Source organism: Echiichthys vipera (assembly GCF_963691815.1).
Source record: "Echiichthys vipera genome assembly, chromosome: 2".
In the NCBI taxonomy this organism is placed as follows: Eukaryota; Metazoa; Chordata; class Actinopteri; order Perciformes; family Trachinidae; genus Echiichthys; species Echiichthys vipera.
Window position 1 is genome coordinate 22860763 of NC_139827.1, and position 19672 is coordinate 22880434.

Consider the following 19672-nt stretch of genomic DNA (forward strand, 5'->3'; position numbering starts at 1 on the left):
TGGGACTGCTCGTTTGATTGGGCTAACTTGACCTCATGGACCCGTTTGATCAAAGCCACACAGCAAAATGGAGTGTGGTTTACAAAAGACAGGGCGACTTCCACGTTGTTGTGGCTGGTACACTTCTGGCCAGGCTGCAAAAACTGGAAGTCAGCGCTCCTGGAAAAGTGAGCCTGAACCCCAGTCTGGACAGTGTGTCTAAACCTAACCTTAAACACAGAAGTAAAAATATAGCTTTGTGATCACCAGCTTATGAAGATATGCTATTGTTTGAAACTGCAGCATAGCCAGAAACTCTTCTGTCAGACATCCCAAAAAACCTGGGCTGATCCAGGACCAGTCTGCACCCAACTGACAGCTGAGCTCAGTTAACTTTCAGTGCAAAAAAAAAAAAAAAAATAGCTGCAAATTATGTGATGAAGCCTTCACTCCCAGTTATTATATCGGACACTGGATATATTTGTCTTTTTCGGAATTCTCCAGGAGTGTGATATTTACTGAGGAGCAGGTGGCAATCAGCCCAACTGAGATCAGTGCAGACTAGTCATGGACCAGGTGCCTCTCTAAAGCTCAGCCTTAATAAGAACATGGAGTGCACACACTCACACACAAACTCTCACACACACACACACACACACACACACACACACACACACACACACACACACACACACACGTTACACTCACACGAGAGAGGACAGACCTGGCTTCAGTAAAATATTTTGTTTATCCCATCCGGGGGAGTAATCAGAGTAATTTTCCACATGAGACAACACAATGAGTGCCAGACAGTTTTCACACATTTCAGTGATAAACAACAAAACCCAACACCATCGCAACCGTCCCAATGCAGTAAAAATATACTGTAGTCCGAGCAGGTTAAAACACCACAAAGATGCGATCCAGATCTGCACAATGAGTGGAATTAATTTGTCCTCAAACACGGGACCTTTTCCCTGTCAGCAGGTTCATAAAACATATGAAGACGAAAGAAAAAAAAGAGTTAAAGGTCAATAACTTAAACAGGGGAAGAATAAATGTAAACTGTCCCTCAGAGAGAGAAAGAGAGAGACATAAAGAGAGAGGACACTGAGGTGTTTTGAGGTGTTTTTGGCATTTTTCTTGTCTTTCAAGTACCAGAAGTGGTGACTTTCTGATTCAGTGCCATGTCCAACAACCTCAACATAGCTCTGCAGAGAGCGTACATGTCAAACTCTACACCTTAATGATGTCCTTCAGAGAAACCAAAGAATTTGTTCTTTTTTTTGTTGATTTTTTCTCTTTAAATCCTCAGTCGGAGGCATTGAACTTTAAATGTAAGACACATTTTGTCAACTAAAACACAAGTCTAATAGAGACTACGATCCTCCTAATAGAGGAAAGTGGAGTTTTAGACCCCTTTTATTGTGTAGTCGCTGGCTCAATATTTGCCAGTAAAGTCTCGGCCATTGATAAGCCTTGAGCCTTGGGGGAGTTGGCTCCGGACAAGGCCGGTGACTCTAAACAGGCGAGGCTCAGCACTAGGAGCAGCTTAGGGGCCAATTACATTTCAAGTGTCCATTGAATAAAATAACAGAAAAAATAAAATAAAACAAAAATGGCTACATTTCTTACCCCCCACCCCCCCCCACTCCCACTCCCACCCCCCAAAAGCCATAAAATATACAGTTCTTGAAATAAGGAATGAGGAATAAGCATCAAAATTAGGAGTAAAATAAGACAGAACCAAAATAAGTTAACTTCTTCCCCACCCCATTGCTTGTGTTCTTTGAGGGATTGAGAAATAAATATTTAAAAAGGGGAGGCGTTCTTTTTCTTTTCTTTCACATACAAAAGGATTCATGTGAGCTTTGCGAGAGAGAAAGACAGTGGGAAAGAAAAGAAAAAACTGTGGTGGAAGTGCAATTCTTAATGCCACTGTAGTTGGGATGGCGAACATTGACATCATACAACCCGTTTTCTTTTCCTCCACAGATCACCTGACCACCTGTGGAATGCCTCTGCCCCCCTCCCTCCAATTCATGGGCATTTTAAACAAGAGGGGGAAAAAAATTCTAATAAATAAAAAGAGTGCCACAAAAACTCTCCAATAGAGGTCACACTGGGTCGCTTTTTCTGCAACTGGATGGAAAGCTGTTCTGTTGTTTGCTTTGTTTTTAAAAAAATCACTTTGAAGAGTAACTTTTCAGCAACAGAATGAGTAACAGTGGGCAAAAGTGTCCATGCCACATCCACAGCCACTCTGAAGAGGATAAAATCTTTCCAAAAATGGAATTTAAAATGCACAATAAACACAGATCAAACAGCAACAGAGGCAATAGTTCTATCCATGAGCTCTTACTTTTTTTTGTTTAAAATCTCCTTTTTAAGGTTTAATTTATTAAGCTATTTGTATGTACAAAAAAAAAAGCAACTTGCTTTCTGGACGGTCACACAGTCTTTAGGGGAGAAGAGAAAAAAAACATTAGGGAGTTCAAACTGACGAGAAAAAAAGGACTACAAGAGTTATTGCTTGTTACTGCTGGAAAGAGGATCTATTCCAAAGTTTGTTTGCACTTTTTCCTTGTTGCTGTTTTTTTTGTTGTTGTTTTTGTTTTACTTCTTGGTTTGTGCCATTTCTATGGACAGCTCTAAAGTAGGCAAGTGCAGGATAGCTCGTTGTAGCTGCTTGTCGAGGGGAGAGAAACCAAAAACACACACAAGTTACAATTTCCACTCAGCACCCACATTCGACAGGAATGTTGTTGTTTTTTCCCTCCGTTTTTTTTCTTTTTTTTGGTTGTTTTCCTCCGTGCTTGGTTGGAAACAATCAGAAACTGCAGACACACTTTGTTTCGCTTTAAAAGCTCAGCGGTGGTGGATCTGATCTGCTTCCGCCGTTGGTTTGTTTCACAATAGCACCAGTTTGAGAGTTCGAGCTTCTGCGGTGTCGAGCAGAGGTAATGAAAAAAACATTAAGACAGGGATTAAATGCAGGGCTGAGGGGACGTTTATCAGGGCCGAGCTGTGTTGATATGGCAAAGTTCAACCCACAGTGCTGATTATAGTCCAGATTAGATGTGCTCCCGTTTATCCAGGCCAGACACCAAGAAGAGATAACACAGGGCCAGCTCAACACACACGCTTATACGCACGCACACACGCACACACACACACCCCACAGGAGAGAGAGCTGAACAGGAACTCTGAATTTTTTCAATATCATACAAATTTAAGTGCATTATGGATCAAATTAGGGGTTGTGTATCTAAAAAAATTTGACAGTACGCGGACATAAAAGAAGTCTAATCAATTATTAATTTCAATTGCGTGGGTTTAAAAACCAAGATGATGTATATATAGATATACATATCTATGTATATAGATTTTTTATCAACCAAGTCTCTGATCTCAGTTTTAAAGAAAATCAATCAGCAGTTTCACATCACTGCGTTTGGGGCCCTGGTGTCGTTGTCGGTCGGGGTGGCTCAAAGTGGTGGAAAAGCTTTCGGTGGAGCTTCTCTAACAGTGGTTTCAGCAGCGCAGTAGGAGTGGTTGGAGCAACTGAAGGCTAGGAGCCGAAGGGGGGGGCACTGCCGAGAGGCGGGAGCGACAGGAACGCCAATAGCTGGGGGGCGTGGCTGTCGTCAGTATCGACTGGGTGTTTGTACGTAGGCATGGCTAGGTGGATAAACGGATTGGGAGGGCGGGCCAGTTTGGCAGGGAGGAGGAGGAGCAGGTGGTGGTGGTGGTTGTGGAGGTGGTGGTGTGGGGCTCTAGGAGGAGAAGGCAAGTTTGACACTGCAGGAGGAGTAGCCCTCATCGCTGCCCATGCTCTGCAAGCTGCTGTGGTCGTCCAGGTCGCTGGTGCTGGCTGTGCTCACACTGTCCAGCTCTCCATGGGAGAACTCAGTGCTTTCCACGTCTACCTCGATCTCCTCTGCAGCCGAGTTTAGAGAGACGGACAGAGGGAGGGCGGAGACAGAGAGAAGAGAAGAGAGAGAGAGAGAGAGAGAGAGAGAGAGAGAGAGAGAGAGAGAGAGAGAGAAGAAAGAATGTCAGTGTCAGGATAAAGGGGATGTTTTAAGGATGTACCTGATGATACTCTGTATAGAGTCAACAGATACCAACATGTATAAAATGCTGCATCATGTGTTCTCTTACAGTTTAAACACTTTATATCACTATTTACATCACTGTATTGCAGAGATCCATTTAAATAAATATGTCTCCAATTAACATTCTTTCACTTGGTTGAACCACGTTTTAATGACAAAAACTTATGAAGGCTTTAATGTGAATGCTGATAACTTCAACTAATCAAAGATTACTTCAAAAATGTTCAGGAAGCATTAGCATTTTAAACCTAACCCGTAACGGGACATTTGTGTTGATTATTTTCCTCAACACATGACTGCACCTACAGTCCTACAGGGACTCTGGTGTGCACAACCTTAGCTTTGTAGTGGCTAAATTAAAATCCTGTTTAAGGACTGCAGCCTCGCTCACCTTGGTCTGAGTCAGAACGGTCGGAGCAGAGGGTGGAGCCCACACTGTCCGTGCGTATCCTTTCCCCCTCCCCTGGGCTGCTCTGGGCTGCAGCACCGCTGCCTCCCCGCAGCAGCTCCAGCTGGCGCTGGAGGTGCCTCTGCTCCCGCTCCAGAGAATCCAGCTGGTACTGGCTCTTCCTGTCTGCCTCTTCAAGTTTCTGGTCGGGAGAAAGAGAAAGGGGGGAAGACAGACAGAAGGTGAATTATGTGTATAAGGGACCAGGGTGAAACGGAGAATATATAGATAAAGTGTAAGTGTGTAAGAGAGGGTAGCCAGATAAAGGTGACATTCAGAAAAAAGGTGCGACAAGAAGAGCAGACTGACTGAGTGATTGAGGGCAAGAGGAAAAGAAAAATAGAGATAAGAGTGAGAGTAAGAAAGCTGGAAGAACAAGGAAATTCCTTTTCTATCAAACGGCTGTCACAATACAAACCAAACAAACAGCAATTGTTTCAGCATTCAGCCACAAACGTCTTGTGTAGCCTTGGACTTTCCTCCCGCCAGCTCTGAAATCCTTAAATGATTTCCCTCAACTGCCTTATTTACACCGTGTCACCTCCTTTACTTGTGCCTCTGTGCACGCCTTATACCGTGACAATATAAGCGAGGGCCGTGGCGGGGACTGATACAGCCGTGTTGCAAGTCTGACCTTGTAGCCTTATGTCACGTTCGCCGATGGTGACGAGCGTGACTCCCGGCGATGGACCAAAACAATAGGCCATCGATAAGCTGGCGAGACTCAAGTTGACAGCGGCAGAAGTGTTGAGCGGTGACAGTGGTAGGGTGGAGGGGGGCACAACAATATCAGCTTTATGCCTCCCCTCTGTGTTACATGAATGCACGCTACGCCAGGCTTTTCCCATGCAGACTGCTCAATCTCAGACAGTCACATGCCTGTTTTTTAAGTGGAAGGGAAAGCGTGAAGCGGGGTGTCTCAACGTGTTATATGCTCAGGCAGGGAACGTATCAGCAGTGACCAGCTGGATACTGGTTACATTTTAGCAGGAGTTTGTTTGATACGCCAATTTTAATGCTGTGGCAAATGTATTATATTTACACATCCTCGGCACATTTTTTTTTTGTCAAATCATTTGGATGGAATTATTCATGGATGTACTTTAGGCCTTCCCTTCGTTGGATGAATTTGATTTACATTACTTACACATTCATAAGTTAAAATGATCCGCACAAGTGTAAGAGTCTTGTGATGGAAACAGCAATGAAAATTGCAATAAAAATGCACACTGCAGTCAATAACCACATTTAACGAGGTTCATTTCAAACCTGTGTGCCATGGCATCCTCGCCTCTGCAGCGAAACTAATGAATTGCATATTAAGAGTGGTCCCAGCAGCAGGTAGTTTAATCTGGCAGCAAAGGTCAACGTATTATTACCATAACCTGTCATTTGAGCAAAACATTGTTATCTGGTTTTAATCTTTGATCAGATTTGTTGTGTGCACTGCATATTTTATTGTCTTTGGGGTCAAATGTAATTCAGATACGAACACTGGTCTTGCTATTTCTGCTTACTTAAAGGTTCCATATCATGCTCATTTGCAGGTTCTTGTATTTTGGGTTTGTACTAGAAAATATGTACATGCTTTAATGTTCAAAAAAACACTTTATTATCATACTGCCTGTTTGAATATACCTGTATTCCCCCTCTTAGGGCCTCTTTCTTTAAGCACCCTTCCAGAAAAAGCCCAGTCTGCTCTGGTTGGTCAACATTTCCAGGTCTTCCGCATCTGCAGCGTCTCTGCTAAGTCATTGCAGTCGGGGAATGACTGTAACGACTTCCTACCTTTATATAGTATAGCTGTGACATCACAACCGTACAAATCCTGGTGGCTCGTTTAAAGGCAGTTTCTGAACAAGGTCTGTGTGTATTTCTATATAAACCTTTTCAAAGATGTAAACATAAACATTCTAAATGTGTCCAAGTTTTATTCCTGTTGGAGTGTTTGTGAAGGATATCAGCTGACAGGAAGTTAAAATGGACCATGGCTGTTGCCCAGCAATGGAATTCACTCAAAAAGGTCTAAATACTGTATGTATATAGCACCTTGACCTGCTTTATAACAAAAAAGACATGGAAATCTTACTTTTTACAATATGGGACTTGCGTTCATCTTTCACCCTGTTGTTCATATTTAGGTACTTTTAGCTCTGTGTTTTGTGTAGTTATCTGATACCTTTATGTGTGCTTTGGCTTTGTTAAGCAGGCCCAGGGTGGTGTGGCGGTTGCAGTCGGGTCCCAGGGGTATGAGGGCCTTCAACCTCTCGAGACACAGCCGCAGGTGAGCTCGTCTGCAGAGGAAAGACAGAAACAAAAAGCGGAGCAGAATAGATTAGCTAAATGACAGTGTACAGAAGGGAAGGGCTGGACGGTAAAATGTGACATGTTTTGCATGCTCGTTGTTAAATGTCTTGCTCAAAGGCACCTGGGAATTGCAACCATATTTTAAAGGTCAGAAGGTTCTTAAAACACCTTTTAAACCAGCTATTGGTGACACACCTTGTGTTTCTCTGCCCTTTATGTTTTTCTGTGGCATTTTCTATATTCTATTTTTTCTCAGGCGCAGATGACTAACTAAACACAGATGTCAAGGTATTTCCATGACTTTACACCCTCCCCTAGAAAAAAGCAACTCATTCACAACTTTTCTTTTTTTTTTTCGTTTGAAAGATCTGCACGTCGGCACCTTAATGCAAGCAGCATTCTCTTAATCTTGAGACGGAGGCTCATTAAGACCCATCGCATTCTGACTATGTGAGAATCCACCGGCTGCAGATCCGGCTCATGTGTTGTAAATTCCTGGCTTATAGTTCAACAACACGGCAGGTTACTTATGATTCACCTCTGATGTAAGCCTTGAGACGATACATTATCCTCTGTTGGGATTTCTCGCACCGGGGTTTAGTTACCCGTCACGCTTACATTACACACAAAAACAACTTTTAGGTGAGACCGGGAGGGGCAGGGAGGAAAGGTGTAATGGCATTTCCTGGACCCTGCTCAGCCCGTCCGCTCCATCATCCTGACAGTCGCTTATTCTGTGACTGCAGACAGGCCAGGGGTACTATCTATCCTGCTAATGGCTCCGAGTTGAGAGGTAAAGAGTGATAATTGTGGCTATAACACAATCAGCGCTCCATTAGCAGGAGCTGCCCTTTCAGCCAGCCTGAAGGGAAAAGTGGAGAGACATTAAGAGTCAGTGGACTCAGTGGAGCCACCCAGGACCTCAGGAACAATCTCTGGGGGGGGGGGGTGGCGGGGGGCAAACCCAGGGGACCAGAGCAGGAATTCACTGCACTCATTACGGTGGGCTACACTGCTTTCTGCTATGCTCTACTGCTTTATAACTGGTGGAGACATGTGCACTGGCTAGACTAAGTTTATCTGTGTGTGTGTGTGTGTGTGTGTGTGTGAGAAAAGAGGAGGTTTGGCTATGCATGGTGCTGATAAGAACAGCGAGCCATTGCAACAGCACAGTATGCGTGAGTGCGTGCTACACGAACAAGTTCTACATGTCTTGGGACTAAAGGGGGAGGCGCCCCGATTACGTCTGCCGTGCAAAAAAAGTTTGAAAGTCAGAAAACACGTATACACACGTCTTTAGTAGGGAGTTTGTCATGATGATCAGTAAGGCTTCTCTCAGGTCATCTGTCTGTGTAATCAGTTCACAGGAGAGAGAGTGCACCTTTATCTGCGAAGTGTCTGTCTGTGTTTGTCTCATCTGAACCCCAACACACCGACACACACACCGGCACACACACACACACGCACGCGCACACAAACACACGCACACAATATCAGCTGGCTATTAATCACTTTCTACTCTTTCAAAGCAGCCTGTGGGGATGGGGGGTACACACAGCTACACCTGGGAGATGTCTAGGACACGCTACAGAGAGGACAACATAGCCGAATATCTTATTGTCTCAGTAATTCCGAATTCTGACCATTTTGTCCAACACTGTAATTATGATTATTACTTGATCATTTGGAAACAAGGCACTTTAGTTATTTGCCATGGTTTCCATATGACTATTTTGAGATTAAGTAGGGCATGTACATGGAATGTTTCAACATTGCTGATAGGCCAATAAATTATTTATGGTGCAGCTGTAGCTGAAGAGCTGACGTAAATATAATTTTAACGTTACATGCAAGAACAAACTCGCTCGTGAACGTACCATTTTTAATCCTAAAACGTTTGTACTACTCATGCACGTGTACACTGTAAGAACATCTTGTACGCATAACTTTTTCCTCAATCACAAATACAAAACATTTTTCCACACAGGGGCATGGAGTGCCTGATAAAGAAGACTGTGAGGGCAGAGCAGGACACGCTGGTCATGTATGGGCCCGTCTGTGTGTCTGTCTGGCCCGTCGGGCGTCGAGTTAACACACTCCAGACACTGGAGACCACGATCTTCTCCTCCAGTCCCTTCGAGATTAAAACAACCATCTCAGCAGACAACCTCAGATAACCCCAACTCCCCTCTTCCTGACCCAACTGACATGATGAATGTAGGGAGGAAGTGGAGGGGCACACTGACCGCACAGGCACTGCAGAGTATCACCCACACATTTAGCGCGCTCTATGACCGAAATACCCCGTTATGGTTCTTAGCGCTAAGACTTCAATTAGTGAGTGTGATGTGAGGCGTCACTTGTCAGGCTGCTGAATCACCACCTTTAGCAGAGTCTGTGTTAAACCACAAACACCCTTTCACACCCCTATGATGAGGATGCGGAAGAGGGGAGTCTGCCACACTCTCATCTCTATCAGCAGTTTCAGTCCTGGTTCTGTCCTTTTCACAGCTACTTTCGTGGACTCTGTGATCTCCTCTTACAGCAACGCATGCTAATGGTTGGTAGAATTCAAAACTCTCTCTCCCTGCCTCTTAGTGATAGACAGACATGTGAGAAATCTGCGTGATATTCGCCCCAATCACTGGTCGCATGACGTGCTTTGCTGTGGAGCTCTCTGATAACTACAGAAGGTAGAAGCCCTGAAAAGCACAAGAGGGAGTGACGGTGAGAGACGGAAAAGAGAGATAATGTACTAATGCATGACCATCACACTGGGCTGCCTGGTAATAGGAAGTCAAACAACTGGAACCCTTATACTCAGCTGCCAAGTATTGCCGAAATCATCCTGGGAGAAAAAAGTGATTATGTCCTCAGACAAGCGGCTAAAGATAATGGCAGAGACAGATTTATCATGTTAGTCTGCACTATCTCTAACTGTCTCACTCAGGGGTTAAAGGTCATAAGCTTCTGGCTACTGGTAATGCCCCCAAGACAGGTCCCTGATCTTTGAAAGGGTTTGTTTATCATGTAGACCCACAGCCAAAGAGCTTAAGCCATTTGCAGCTTTCTATATGAGTGGCGGCTTGTGACCATAAATACCTGCATGCTGCAGCCAGAATCTCTCTTTGCCTCTGCCCTCTTGTAGCCACGTAACACAGCAACTGGCAAGTGAGCCTACTGTTTCCCTTAGTTCTTAGAAAAGACCAGTGCTCGTTACATAAACAGCAATGGATTTACTGTGCAGCCAAATAACTCTGTGTCCTCAGTTGTTAAAGCTTGGGATTGGTAAAGTCAACTTTAGTAAATGATGTGACATCACACACAATCATTTTCAGTTGTTATAAAATATCAAGTTGACATATAAAAGAAACTAGATAGATAGATAGAAGATATTAAAGGTTCCATATTATGCTAATGCTTTAGCCCCTGTCTCTTTAAGACCCCCTCCTTAAAAAGCCCAGTCTGCTCTGAGTGGTCAGCGTTTCCAGGTCGTCTGCATCTGTGATCTCTGTGTTTCTGCACTGTTGCTGTTCCTGTCATTACAACCATGGGATGACTGTAACAGCACTGTAGCAGCATTTTCTAACTCATAGTATAGTTGTGACATCACAACCGTACAGAAGTCCTGATGGCTCGTTTAAAGGCACAATTATACAGGCTGTGTGTATTTTCCTGTTGATCGAGCGTTTGGATACTTTCGTTGTATTTATATAGCACCTCAACCTGCTTTATGATAATAAAAAAAGACATGGAAATCTCAATTTTTATGATATGAAACCTTTAAAAAAATAAGTTTTGTGCTCAAAACAATCAATCAAAGTAAAACCTAAAACAGTCAACTGTCAACAACAGTCAAGGTGGAAAAGAGCAAAAAAAGGGGTAAAAGTATGACATTAATTAAAATATCCCTAATGCAGACTAATAGCATTGAAGGCTCCACTCTTTGTATTTCCAGTGTCTAATGAATGGCACAGTGAGCTGTAGGTTGCCTGAATGGGGTAGTCTTCATCTGCATTGGATTACATAACACGTGGCCAGTTGCTACCAGGACCTGTGCTCCAAACTGTCACGCACAGCAGGGATATCAAATCCCTCACTAACAATCAGACAACACAGGCAGAAAAGCCACATCTTTGCTTGTATTCAATGGTAGGAGATTCCTGGCAAAGTAAGCAAATAAAATACCATGGTTCATTATGGGTTGTTTTGGGGGGATTTTTTTGCTGCCTTGCGGGTACACCTTTGCAAACAGCTGTTTTTGAAACAGCTCTTTCTGGTGGTAAGGCAGGGTGCTTCTGTGGATTCAAGCAGAGTTCATAGGAGCTACCTGCAAGTCACGGTAATGCATGCAGCTTGTAACAGTGTTTATTAAAGAGCTGCATAGGCAGGAGCTTTTAATGTTCACCTATTATTTTTATACATTCTCCCTCACAGTGATGTCTCAATTAATGGTGGCTTGGATCAGAAATTACCCTGAGACATCATAAAATTATTCTGAAAATAGGACAAAACATGCATTTCAACAGGTACATTACAAGCATTATTAAAGTATTCACTAAAATTGCTGCAGAAGAACAAATCATGGAAAACATGTCTTTAAAAATGCAAGCTGATTTATACACACCTATCAAAAATAGGCGAATTAAAGTGTTCTAAAGGCAAGACCTGCAGGCTCACCACAGACACAGCCGGCCTTCTCTTTCCCCCTGAGACAATGTGCGCTTCCACTCTACCAGCGTGTGCATGTGTACCTCTCTCATGCTTGTGTGTGTGCTCTTGTGGCTTGTGTTCCTGATGGGCCCCAGATGGGTACGCAGGCAGGCAGCTCTGCCTTTTGGCTTTGACATGTGAGCGAGCAGCCAGCCGGCCCCGGGTCACTGCACCACACCTTCCCTCCTCAGCCACCCTCCTCTCTCATCCGGCTCCCTGTGAATCACATGCAGCAGGAGGACCTACCCTTTTCTACCAAATCCAACTACTTTCTTTCCTTGCTTCAGTTCAGTTGAATTCAAATGCATAGCTTTTGCCCCATTTGCAAAGGTTAAGCAACACTGAGAAACATTTATAGTAAAACAAAACTATCTTCATATTTCTGTTCTGCTCTTCCACTCACTGTGGTTGTTTCACTTGTTCTGGAAATGAGTCAAACTGCCTCCGATGTGATTGAAGCAGAGTCCTTTTTAAAGAAGTACTTTGAAGCTGTCCCTATTGGTATGGGAGAGCTGCCCACCACAACTCTTACAGAACCTACGCATATGTACATCTCTCATCAGTGAACAACAGCTCTGTACTCAACCTCCCTCGACCTTGCATTATCTCATACACATGCAGAGTGCATGTGCCTTTGGATGAGCAATAAAGGGCACACACACCTCGGTGTACATGCTCACACTATTTGATACCTGATATCTCTGTAGTCAAAAACCAGTGTCAGACAAATAGGCCCTATACTTTTTTGTTGTTGTGACGTGAAACAGGTGTAAAGGCAGCAGCAATCTGTCATAGTCTAGTTAAAACACAGTCACACACAATTTTGTCTTTTACGGTGTTAAACTGTGTATTACTCCAGACTGTAGCAACTTGAGCACTAGTTGTCTCTGGTATCAATATTAGGAATTGGGATGGGAACTGTTTTTAGTTGCATTGACACTAAATGTGGCTGTGACCCCAGCTGCTTGTTGTCTGAGGTAATTTACATAAACTCAAAATACGACTGGGTGATAATTCAATACGATAATTAATCGTCTTATTGAGATTTTGTGATACACAGTAACATTGTCTAAATTGATAAAATCAAGCACATTAACTCAAACTTCTCAGAAAATGTTACTGGATTAAGTAACCCATGATTTCACATACGTGAGCAGATATTGTAATGTGTTGATGTCCCTCTTTAAAGAAGATAGTAGAGGAAGATGTTTATCGCCAAAATGATTAAAAAAAAAACTGTCTACTGTATACACAATTATTATACAGCAACATTTACCCTATGTCATTTGGAAGACCATGTGTTCTTTGTGTGTGAATAAGAAAGAAACAACTGTATTTTTCCTCTTTCCAGGAACCAAAAGCGGCTGAAAACAGCACTGACAAAACAAGAACAGTTTCTGCTTATTTCTCATTCATAGTTCTCTGGAACCAAGACCTTGGAGGGAAAAAAATGGCTGCCCTAGATTTCAAACTTGTGAATACATAAATAATGGATAACTTCTCAGGCCATCCAAGATGTCTGACATAATTACTGGATGTGCTCTTAAAAGGGGAGGGTCATATTTCCAGCCCAGATACCAGTCAATACACTTCTCTTGGGCAAATCCGACACTTTCTCAAATCTATTTAACACACACACACACACACACACACACGCGCACACACGCGCGCACACGCACACACACACACGCACACACGCAAGCACACCATTTGACCTACTTCGAATGCGAGCAGAGGGGGAGGAGATTTGACCCTTTACCCAGTTATTACACTAATTACACATCACCAATGACCGTCTCAGCGGTAAATCTTCCAAATTGACATGTAAAAGGAAATGAAGTCATCATTATACGGGCCCTCTTGGGAAGAAAATATAAAATAATAACTTGACTTTTCCATTGTTCCTCCTCTGCCTCACTCCTTCTTGAGTGTCGAGGCTCATTCAAAGCAGCCACGGATCATGATTCGCAGCAATGTCAAAGATTATTGGAGTGATTAGAGTATTTTGTAATGCAACGCCTCATTTAAAGTAGACTAAGCCATGTCCACTGAGCACTACATCAAATCAACGGCAAATTATCTCACTATGTGATGAAGAGCACTTCAATCAAACAGAAAATGGGCACAGATGTTTTTCTTTCTACGCTTTGAGCATTATTTTCCAAAACATTCCAAATTCATTATTTCACGGTTAAAAATAGCAAGCGTGAGATGCCTGTGGCTTAAATGGTCCGGACCAGTCGCTACAACGAATCACATGTAAGGCTCTTTCTCCCAGAACATGTATAGTGAAACAACATGTGGCACAGGGATCCGTATTCTGCAGATGGTGACATACAATATACATGGAGAGGAGCACGGCTCAACCCACATGGCAGCCAACATTGTACATTTGTTCCCCATGATGCTTTGCTGTGATTGTAGGAATGTTGAACACAAAACACTTCATTCGAACTGTTGTGGATAAATGATGACAAATAAAAGTCATGTTGGTGGTGGTTTAGTGGATAAAAATTATTTCCATACCCATTTGGCATCTCATATCAACACCTGGACCATGTTCAACTAATTTAGTTTGCCTGGCAGAAAAAATAAAATGCAATGCAATACTTAATTTATAGTGAAAGATTGCAATTATTTTATCAGGAGAATAAACCTGAGAAGATGAGACTTCAATATAATACTAGCATCTCTTTCGATACCACGGCAAAAAGGAAAAAGTCCATGGCACACAAAACAGGGTCATTCTCCCCCCATTGTTTTAATCAACAACCTGCACACAGTGCTGGTTCAGAGAGAGTCACAAACACAAACCAGCACGCTGTTGATTTTTCCCCCCGTTGTGTCATCTTTGCAGCCTTGGGCTGAAAATCTGATTGTAGATCTGTTTTTTTTTTTTTAATAGCTTCGATACTTTTGATACTATGAAATGTGGATATGGTATAGCATTGAAATATGGTATTGTAAAGTATTGAAGTATCTTTACTTTTGACACCCTTATAAACAAAAAAACAACTACAGGAAGCACAACGGTTCTGTGTTTGTGCTCACCACCTTTGTTTACTAGATCGCTAAGTTAACACAAAGAGAAGGGTTGTTCTTTCTGCTAAAGATGCCTAGTCTAGGGTTCTCTGCTTTTTTTTACGTGCCCCCCCTCCCATATCTTTCTCTCATTCTCTCTTTCATTGAAGGAGGTCATTCTCCCTCGCTCACATGACTGCTGTCAGGTTACAGCCAAGATCACATGTTTACCCATACAAACAGTGGCACCTGACTAAATAGGGTTTTTTTAATAGGGGGAAACTACCACTCACTAGGTTGACTGCTGGAACAGTCATCAAACAGCCAACAGCCTGGCTGCAGAGCTGGCGCCTGCTGTACATGCTTCAGCCAACTACAGCCTTATTGTCTGAGCTATAAATGGCAGGTTCAGGAAATGACAAATGCAGATGGAGACCAGCTTATATCTTGGATAGGTCTGGATTAGGATGGGGGAAATCATTATTCCTAGGTTTGCCTTCATGTTGAAAACTTTATGATGATTTATGATTTGACAGAGGGTTCTAGCATTAGCACATGGACAGCAGCATGTGCTGTAAAACTCGTGAGGTAGCATAATTAATACCCACTGGACGATGCGTTGGACTGCACCACTGACTGCTAAAAGGGTGTGAGAAACGATCACCATCTCAGAATATATCATGGTTTCATGGTATCACAGAATGGAATTACACAAATGTTTATCATTATCGGTTACAGTGACCCTTAAATGATTGAATTTTTTTTTTTTTTCTAAATTGAAGTATGTTTAAAAAACACATAGCTAGGAAAACTTAAACGGTATGATAACCGTCAATTTTCATATCACGCTATACCATGAAACCAATATATCGCTGCAACCCTAGTGGGACCTTAAGAGTAACCTATATGACTTTAAAACTTTACATGACATCCGTGTTACTAAGACAAAAATAAGCAAATGCGAAAGGTGTACATTTAAGCTGGTGTGGGGATATTCCGTCCACTGCTGATGCTTCAGTTTGTACGTCATATGTTTCTACATGCACACACAACATCAGAGCGTTTTTAGCCCTACAGCAATTGTAGGCTCTCTTTTTTTCTGACAGACTGATGCTTCCCTCATCTCCTTTATGAAACACGGACAGATGGGATAGATGCAGAGAGTCAGAGCGAGATAGAGAGGGTGAGACATAAAGAGAGAGGGGGAGGAAGGGGAGTGTTCTGTCAGTGTAATCTGCCCAGAAACTAGCCATGGGCACAAACGAGAGCCAGTCTGTCAGGACTTCCGCTGGGTTTACCGATGACATGACTAAAATCCACTTGCTTGCCTCGTGTTAAGCCAAATACTATAAACTACTAGAAAACACAAGAAAGACATGCATGCTCTGTGTTGAGTAAATAGCATCCATAGTGCCACAATAGTATATATTTTATGTATGGGTGACAACAGTGGAAATTTAACCCCTAACCCTGAAAGATTAAGAACTATGCTCTACTCATGGAGCTACAAAGGACACAGGACTGCTGTAACTAATCCTGTAAAAGTAGGTTCTTTGTTTTGACAGTGACAGTAGGAGAGTGCTTATGAGGCTACTCCATCTGTGATTGTTAGAAAAGTTCTGTTTAGCTCCACATCTTCACCTGACATGGAGCATGAAGCGAGAAAAAACACAGAAACATACTTTAACACCAACAGCTCCTCTCTTCAGGATGCTCTCAAGGAAAAAAAAAAAGCTCTTACTCGGGTGCAGCCGTTCTTGTGACCCACGTCCCAACGGTTCAATCATCCACTGAGGGTTTTACTACACTGTCCAAACTGACAGCCAATTGCGAACTTTGACAAACAGGGCAGAGGAATGAGGGGAATGCTCATTTCTGTCCCACACACAGCAACCGCTTTCTCGTCATATTAAACAATTATTAACAAGTCTTGGGACTCCATGGGAAGTATGCTGGATGATGACCAATATTGGTTAGATGACAGGTAATGAAAAAGAAATGCAGAGGGGTTCATAATGCATTGCTGCATGTGGATGGGAAAGAGACTTTGATATTTCTGAGCTTTCACGCAGTTGTGACCTCCCAAAAACGAGATTCAGTGTGTGGAGGAGAGGGAGAGATAGTCTTTCCGAGCTCACTGTATAAACGCATATGGTTTCAGGGCTGAAACCACGAAACTGGGGGCAGTAAAATGCAAATGGGAGTTCAAAAATCAATTTGGACGCCCAGGAACCCACCCTGCCCCTGCTCAATCAATCCCAAGGCCACAAGTGGTAAATAAAGCGAATTGCAGTTGATCAATAGGCAGACCGATGCTCTTGTCATGCTTAACTCGCTGAAGCCACTCCAAGCTACAAACAGCATCCGCCATGCATATCAACAGTGCAGAGGAGGGATGGAGGACAACTGGGATAAAACACAGGAGATGGAGATGAGGCAAAAGACCGTTGAGTTTGAAAGGGAAGGGATGAAATTTGGCCCCTTCAAGTTGCAGACATAAACACGTGCTCTCTCACACACACACAAACACACACGTGCAGAGTTCATCAGAATGGCGGGGGGGGGGGGGGGTATAGCCAAGAGACTCTGGGGCTGAAGCCCATCACCAACACATGGATTAGTTCACACGTGCGCACTGCCTTTTAATCTGCTCCACTGACAAAGGTTGGAAGAGAGAGAAGAAAAGAAAGAAGGCGTAAATGACAAAAAGATGGAGTTGACGAAAGAGATGGCCATCGAGACAGTGCCAGAGAGAGGGACAGAGGGAGGGAGGGAGGCAGGAGGATAGAGTTAGTGGGATAGAGGGGGAACGATATGGAGAAGGAGACGTGTATTTAGGGTGCACTGCACAAGAACAACACCACCTGTGTGTTAAAGTGAAGCAACCAAAGTAATCGAAACACACAAATCTTTGGCAAATGCCCTAAATCCCTTTAAAACACTAAAAGATCATGTGACTGGACTCAAACTGCTCTCTTCCTGAATCCCACTCACAGTGTCACTGACCCACCCACAACACTCACTTCCCTTTAGCCCTGTGTGACTCAATGGGCAAGGGCAGATTAAATCTCCAATATGGCCCGGCTCCTAAAACGGCCTGGTGTAATGCCAGGGAGATCCAACCAGATGTTGGCTCTGGGGGCAGGGAGGAGAGAGGGTGCATGTGTGTGGGATGGGGGTTGCCCTGTCAGACTACAATGGGTGCATTTTCATACGTCCATTAGAGGGCAGGGGTAGGACTGAAATCCAAATATTCTATATCAATCTTTAATGCAGAAATGCGCTTTTGTGTGTCCAAACAACACAGAGGCACAAACACTCACAGAGATTAAACTCACTAACTTATCTGGCTCACTTAGCCCCGTTGGCACGTTACAGTAGGTCGCTCCTTTGGGCTTAGACGTCCGCAACACAGAAATGGTAAATAATGACGTGCAGTGTATGCACTGGTGATGAGCAAGGATGGGAGGTAGCTGTTACAAGAGTCAGGGGTGGGGATTTATCTCTCTGCTTCTTCATCTCACAGCTCTCATTGGTGAAAAGCTAACATCTATGATTGGTCAGAAGGATGTGGTGTTTCCCCATTTTTCCCCTAGTTGTACGGCTAAATATAGAAGCTATAGTCAGATTTAACCTAATTGAGTCTGTCTTGTGTCTTCAGCAAGCTTCATTTTCCCCTCTTCCTATCTCCGTCTCTCTCTCTCCCTCTCTCTCTATGTGTCTCTCTCCTTAAGGTACAGATTAAGTTAGCGAATGGAAAACAGGAGCATTTCTTCCAGGAACACCATGTAACCGCAGCCTCATCCATTTGGCCCAATGTGAGCTTATCAACAAGCCCGACACGATACCGATAATGGAACAGGTTGAACAGTACACTCCGAGGGAGGAACAGGACACTTTGAAGCATACTGCAGTAAAGCCTGGACATGCAGTCACAATTTCAAGCTGATTAATTAGAATACCTACAAACAAATCACTGATATGTTCCCATTTCAAGCATTTCAATGTTCCCTGAGCACCAAATCACAACAGAAGTAATCTAATGACATTTTTTTTTCAAATGGAGCAGGTCTAGACCGTACTGTTTCATTTACTGAGATCCAACATTCCCCAGACTTCCTAAAGTAAAACAAGCCCGGAGAGCCAGTGTTTAAGTCTGATGACTAAGCCTGTATGCCCATCTGGCCTTGTTCCGTTTGGTTACACTGTTCTTTCACGGAAATGCTGTACAGATGCACTTTTGCAGGATAAGGGCACAACAAGAAGACACAAAGATAACATGAGTCAAGGGTCAAAGGAGCAAGACAGGACTAGAGTGATGGTTGGGCTTTCATGTGCCAACATCCAATCCCCTGTGTGAGGCTTTCTTTACACCTGTCAACAGAACATCTGTAGGGGGATAGCTTCTGAGGATGCAAGGCAAAACAATGGTGACCTGTAATTTTACACGGTCTTCTACCATCTGACAGCAAGCCGTTTGGGATGCCAGGATATGTCCACAGCACTATATAAGTCAGTCAATGATGAGTTGATGTGGATAATAACAAATAAGGGATGCAATATAATTTACTAAGCTCACTTGAGCTTATTTCTTTCATCCTTTATCAGTGCTCTGTCTCCTTTGTTGCTTGTGTTTTTCCCACCAATTTTGCTGAAGTTAGAACACCTGGTGTATTTGATCTACCTTGTTCGTCTTCAGGCCTTAGTTTCTTGATGTCTAAGTGCCTCTCTTAAAAAAAGGTATGTGACCAGAGAGTGCCAATCTCAAAAAAAAATTCTACTGTCAGAAACCTGGCAACCCAGCAGGTAGATGTGATTGAAAGGTAAATCAATGCAGGGTAATTCACTTCTCCCCGGCTCAGAGCTACAGACCAACATGGCACAAGTGAAAATGCAAGCATCTTGTCTTGGCTAAAAGGAGAAGGTGCTTTCCCAGTGTGCAAAGTACAATTTTACAGTTACTTTTAACATCTTGTGAGCCAAACCGAATATGACCTCATTATAACTGGGCAACGGCCACACTGGTTATAAAGGAGGCAGACTTCTAGCCACAGCCACCATTTGTCACCAAATGACTGTTTGTGGT

At 43.3% G+C, this 19672-nt stretch overlaps 1 protein-coding gene across 2 annotated transcripts in view; it reads right to left on the reverse strand.

The window, feature by feature from the left end:
- Positions 1-1662: 1662 nt before the first annotated feature.
- The window catches only part of mxi1 (max interactor 1, dimerization protein), a 29682-nt gene continuing 11672 nt past the window's right edge, over positions 1663-19672 (reverse strand). For both annotated transcript variants that reach the window (XM_083922690.1, XM_083922691.1), the window contains exons 4-6: positions 6725-6839; positions 4489-4687; positions 1663-3919 (exon numbers count right to left, since the gene is read on the reverse strand). In XM_083922690.1, the coding sequence (XP_083778816.1) occupies positions 3756-3919; positions 4489-4687; positions 6725-6839 (478 nt within the window). In that variant the 3' untranslated portion in view covers positions 1663-3755. The remainder of the gene's footprint in view (positions 3920-4488; positions 4688-6724; positions 6840-19672) is intronic.